Source organism: Condylostylus longicornis, unplaced genomic scaffold (assembly GCF_029603195.1).
Source record: "Condylostylus longicornis isolate FDR11 unplaced genomic scaffold, ASM2960319v2 ptg000018l, whole genome shotgun sequence".
NCBI lineage: Eukaryota > Metazoa > Arthropoda > Insecta > Diptera > Dolichopodidae > Condylostylus > Condylostylus longicornis.
In genome coordinates, this window is record NW_026577987.1 from 3,519,057 (window position 1) to 3,524,582 (window position 5,526).

Below are 5,526 nucleotides of genomic sequence, written 5' to 3' on the forward strand. Positions count from 1 at the left end.
TAATTGTGCGAAATTTCAATACCAAAGCTTTCACAGTTTCTAAGATATAGTCACATAAATTTTGATGTTGTACAGAATATTTAGCTTAATAATGAATTAATTTTATAATATTCATATACACATAATATATTTTAAAACTTCTATGGAGAAAAATGAAAAATATTAAACTTTTCTAAAATATACGAAATTTCTTCACGAGCTCTATCTGGAAAACTATGGCACAGATCAAATTGATTGTATGACCTAAGGTAACGAACAATCAATCGACTGTAAACTCCCCATAGTTACTCTATTTCGCATGGTCCTGAAGTTATAATCATTTATGTATTTATATTTTTGCAACAGGCTGCAGCTCGAAAACGAGTATATCTGCACCTCCCACCCATAAAAGGTGATTGAGCAAATGAGAACAGTGAAAATTTGAGAATGTTTCACATTTTTTAGTACTACCTACTATTGATTGTTGACATGCAAATGAAAAGTATGGAAAGTAAAAAAAATTGAGAGTAAATTAAATGAAGAGAATTGAACAAAAAAAAAATACATCTGGAAATACATCAAAAAATCATCCCTGAAATTATTGCTCACCTTATGCGAAACACCCTGACTACTCTTATACTATTATAGTTCCTAGAATTGATATTTTTTTGAGTTTTATGACAATTACTCGAACAACTGCTTCCATAAAATTCAAATTAAATAGTGTTCTTGTGGTAAATCATTTGGTAATTGGTAAAATGTTATTTAGTCTAGCTTAATGAGTTTCTAGTGATCGCTGGTAGAAACAGGCGGTCAGGCAGACAGATGGCAGGCTGACGAACAGACGGGCAGTCATACATGGCTTAATTTACTCAAAAATCAACACTAATCAATACGATAATTCTTAAGCGTTACAAACATAAAAATAAAACTATAACACCCTTCGACACATTGCTTCATACGGGTTTAATGTAAACTTTAAATATTTATCATTTGAAAAAATTAAGTTATTATTTTTAATTAACTAATGTTAAGTAGAATGAGTTGATTTTTTTAAATTGAATGATTTTCTATAATTTAGATTTGTTCGAAAAAAAATGTTAAACAGTGAAATTTTTTTCAATTTTTAAGTTTAATTCCTAAGACAATCAAAATTATTTTGAAATTATTATCTAATTGTTTGACCGTTAAAAATAGCAATATTTTTGCTTACTGAATTATACACGTAATTTGAATTTCATATAGCAAGAATGCTATTTTTGTGGGAAATGATCGTCAACTGGATGGTGGGAACAATTACTTGCGATTTTTTCTTTATAGAAATTTGAAATAGCTTACAACAAATTTTGCGAAGCGATAACTTCGAAAGTGAATTTACGTGTAAAAAAATGTTGCTCCGACAAAGTAAATGTCACAACTATTAGAAAAAACTATCTGATTTTATTATAATTTTGTAATTATATATTTTTTATAATTATTCATATTAAGTTAAATAATTTTAAAAAATAACGGAAATAGTCGAATAAATAAAGTCGATCTAGTGGAATACGAACATAATTTTTACACAAAAATAATTTTTCCTTTATAAAAAAATATTAAATACGTCGGTACAAATTTACTTGCAAAATAAGTATGTATAAAAATTGCACCATAGTTCCTACTAAATAAAATTATTTGTCCTCTGGTCTTTTTACTGGTAGTCCGACGATGTGTCTATACCTAGCCATCTGTTAATGAGTTTGCCAGAATATTTTACGGTAATGTTTTAGGACAATTATACATACATATGTATGTACACGTATGTACGTACACTTGTACGTCTGTGGTACAAAAAAATACCACTTAAAATAATTTATCACAAAATTAAACACTAGCAAAGTAAAGTTTCTAAATTTAAAATTACAAATAAAATTTGATTAAAATTTCATTAACTTTACTTGCAACCATTTAAACCTACACTTTATTTTGAAAAGACAATATACACATTATAATATTGACCTATAATTATCCATTTGCTACTTTTTAAATAAATTCTAGTTTTAAAAAAATTTGTTGATTAAATTATTTTTTTTATTTAAGCAGTTTCTCCTCATGATCACAGATATAAATATGCATAGGTGATTAATACAATGAGTAAAAGTTTGTAGGCTTATCTTATCATTCTATATTCTGTAAAACTAAGATAACGAAGAACTCATACAACTACATACCCCAATAATAAATTTCATTATTACAAAAATCTAAAATTTTAAACAGTTATGCAGACAATAGTATAAAGTTTTCGTATGAATAAATAACTTTAAATTAAAAGAATCGATTCTGAAAAGAAATGTTTTTTAAGAAGAAAACAAAAGATAAGCTTTCGGAAACGTTGACTCCTTCCGTTAGTCAAAAACAACAATTTAGTTCTTTTGAAATTAATAAAAAACAAATTTTATCTTCGTCAACATCCAATTATACAAGTACAGAAACACACATAATTCACAAATTCACAAATAAAAGTTGTCGAAATGAAACGAAATCCGAAATATTTTCAAATTGTGAAGTTTGGAAAAATGTCAAACCACAAACTATTAATAGTGACGGATTTTTTGATGCAGGCAATTTTTCTTTAAGCAAAACAAATTCAAAACAATTTGAATCACCATTACAAAAATATATGAACGATAAAAAAGAAATTAAGAAGCCTGCAATAAACACATTTAATCAAGGTAATTATAACAATTCTTTACTAATAAAGACAACCGAAAACCTGCAAACACCACTTGTAAAACAACCGGTTTTAAGTGTACCAAAGCAAACAATTTCTTTATCATCAACATTTCCTTCATCATCATCAACTGCGTCCTCTTATGTATCACCATACAAAAGGCCATCGTTACTAAATAAGGACGACACAAAAACTAAAAATCCATCTAAAGAAACATTTTTCAAATTTTCTACGCCATCAAACTCAAAATCGAAACAATGGAATTTTTCACCTAATTCGACTTTTGAAAACAATAATAATGGAAGAACGTCTACAACTTCTTTACAAAACAGTAAATTGGTTCCTTTAACAAAAATTAATTCAGGAATAAATATCTTAAAAGAGATTCCAAATACTTCTTCAATGATTTCAAATTCAAAACTAAAGAAACTTGGTCCTGGCGTTTTGTATATTTTTCATCATGATATATTTAAAGATTCTAGTACAAAATATAGAGAAGGAAGTCAACATGATGTTCAAATATTGAAAAAAACCTTTACAAAATTTAATGTCAAAAATTTTGTATATGAGAATTATACAGTTAGTAATATACAAAAAATCATGAAAAGAGGTTGGTATTAAATTAATTTAATTTTTTTTTACAACTTACTATCAAATTACTTCAAATTATCTGAATTTCTTTTAGTTTCAAATCAAAATTTCAAAAAGAATTCTTGTATTGTATTTGCAATACTATCACATGGTAATCGTATGGATCAAATAGCTGCATATGATGGCAATTATTCTATTAACGATGACATATTATTTCAAGTTATAAAAAATGAAGACTTAAGGGGAAAACCCAAAATATTAATTGTTCAAGCATGTAAAGGTTCATTCGATATAAGGAATTTTGACACAGATGAAGCAGATAGTAATACTCATGGAAAAGTTAATCCCGGTGTGCCAGACGAAATTTATAAATTTTATAGTACATGTGAAGGTAACAAAATTATAAATAATTGAGTTCTAATGCATTAGTTTATTTATAAAGTTGTCTTTGATTTAGATATTCTCTAATAGTACTGATTCTTATAATACCTTAAGTACACTACATGAAATTTCAATAAAAATTTGTAAAAACAATAATATAACCCAAATTTAACTTTATTTTTAACGCTAAATTAAAATCTTGAAAGAGAGAAAAAAACCAAACTCACAAGAAAACATTTATAAAAATTTATAAAAAATTTTATTTTGAAACTCATTCCAGGCTTTGTATCTTTTCGTAATTCAACTGGATCAGTTTTTATTCAACAATTTTGTTCGGCTCTAGAAAACTATGGAGAGAAAAAAAATATTAAGGAAATCATGGAATTAACTATACAGAAAGTAAAAGATCAAACAGGGTAATTACAACAATAAATTTATTAGCAAAGTTTACAGTAGTATTAATCCTTCTTAATTTTAGAAACAAACAAATACCGTCAATGTGTGTTAACAACACAGTTCCTTATATCTTTGGAGATTACAAATAGTTTAATTTATAGTTTAAAAAAATTAAGTAATAAAAGACATAATTAAAAATTGGAAGTAATTACATACTTTTATTTTAAGTTTTACAATTCTAATATAAATTTTCCATATCACTAAATGCAATCTAATATTTGACATAAATAATAATTCGACATATCGTTTTATAGAGTATGAAACTTTTATATATTAAATATTATTCAAAAGAATTATTGTTCTTAGTGCAGAACTGCAAATTCCGAAATTGGTTTTTGCAAAAATAATAAAATCTCTTTGAATAATATTCCATTATCTCAAGCGAATATAGGTGAATGCCTAGTTTCCGATATGTAAATTTGTAAATCTCTCATATGTGTATAAAAAATTGTGATATAATCTAATAATTTCTTCCAGGTTCTTTCATCTAATTACACTTAAATACGACGGTGTATGTGTATTATATATATGTATCAGCTCATTACATCTAACCGCATTGTCAAAGTGTTGCATAAGTTTCCTTAAACATTTATTTCAAATTCTCTGAAAAATAGAAAGCAATCTTTGTTTGATATACCTAGAAAAATGCAGATTTGGTTCTTAAAAGAAGCTTATTTTCCGTGATCCGATTTCCCTCCAAAGTCTCCAAGTTAATTTAGCAAAGTTTTCCTTAGTGAAAATTCTGATATTTTCAGATTTTAAATATGAAATTTCAATGATTGTGATTATTTCCCTGTATATGAGCAAAAATGTAAATTTAGTCCTCAGTAAATCACTTGCTAACATCTGATTTCCTCATAAATTTAGATAACTTATAGTGCCTGTTAGAGCTTATATATACAATTTCATGAAAATCCCGCGATTATTTTCTTATAGTTTATAGCGCGAGTATTTTTAAAATAGTTAAAAACGCAAAATCGACCTGTAGTAGATCACCGAAGGACAGTCAGTGATCTCTTTAAAAATATTTTATTTACGCTTCCGTAACGAAAAAAAAAACGAAAAAAAAAAAAACAATTATAACGTTACACATTTCGGTATTTAACGGTTTAAAAAAAATCGTTGCGTTATTCCGTTACATAATGATAAACGAAATTCCTTACGTTATGGTATAACGTTATAACCAAATAAAAAACTAATGAGCGTTCCAGAGACAAAGTTTCTATTTCATATATTTCCCACGTAGCTACTACTTTTATCTTTTTTCATTACAAGGTGAATATTTCTATTTTCATCTTTAGTTTTCTAGATTTGTGTTAGATAAATTTTTTGCATTAGTCGTCGAAAAATTAATTAAAATAAAAAGAAAATTTTTAAATATACAAAGCATAGTAAGTTTACTATGCTTT

At 26.3% G+C, this 5,526-nt stretch overlaps 1 protein-coding gene across 1 annotated transcript; it reads left to right on the forward strand.

Moving 5' to 3' along the window:
- The first annotated feature begins 2,638 nt into the window (after positions 1-2,638).
- On the forward strand, positions 2,639-4,259 carry LOC129606451 (caspase-3-like). The gene is made up of 5 exons (XM_055516787.1): positions 2,639-2,856; positions 2,995-3,299; positions 3,375-3,671; positions 3,942-4,077; positions 4,140-4,259. Exons 1-5 carry the CDS (start codon positions 2,639-2,641, stop codon positions 4,204-4,206), a joined length of 1,023 nt encoding a protein of 340 aa, XP_055372762.1. The 3' UTR covers positions 4,207-4,259.
- The last annotated feature ends 1,267 nt before the right edge of the window (positions 4,260-5,526 follow it).

Excerpts from the sequence above, each read along its gene's own strand:
- LOC129606451 (XM_055516787.1), top strand. The coding sequence starts at position 2,639 with ATGAACGATAAAAAAGAAATTAAGAAGCCTGCAATAAACACATTTAAT. Across the intron at positions 3,300-3,374 it reads ACAAAAAATCATGAAAAGAG|TTTCAAATCAAAATTTCAAA; the intron begins GTTGGTATTAAA and ends AATTTCTTTTAG. Across the intron at positions 3,672-3,941 it reads ATTTTATAGTACATGTGAAG|GCTTTGTATCTTTTCGTAAT; the intron begins GTAACAAAATTA and ends AACTCATTCCAG.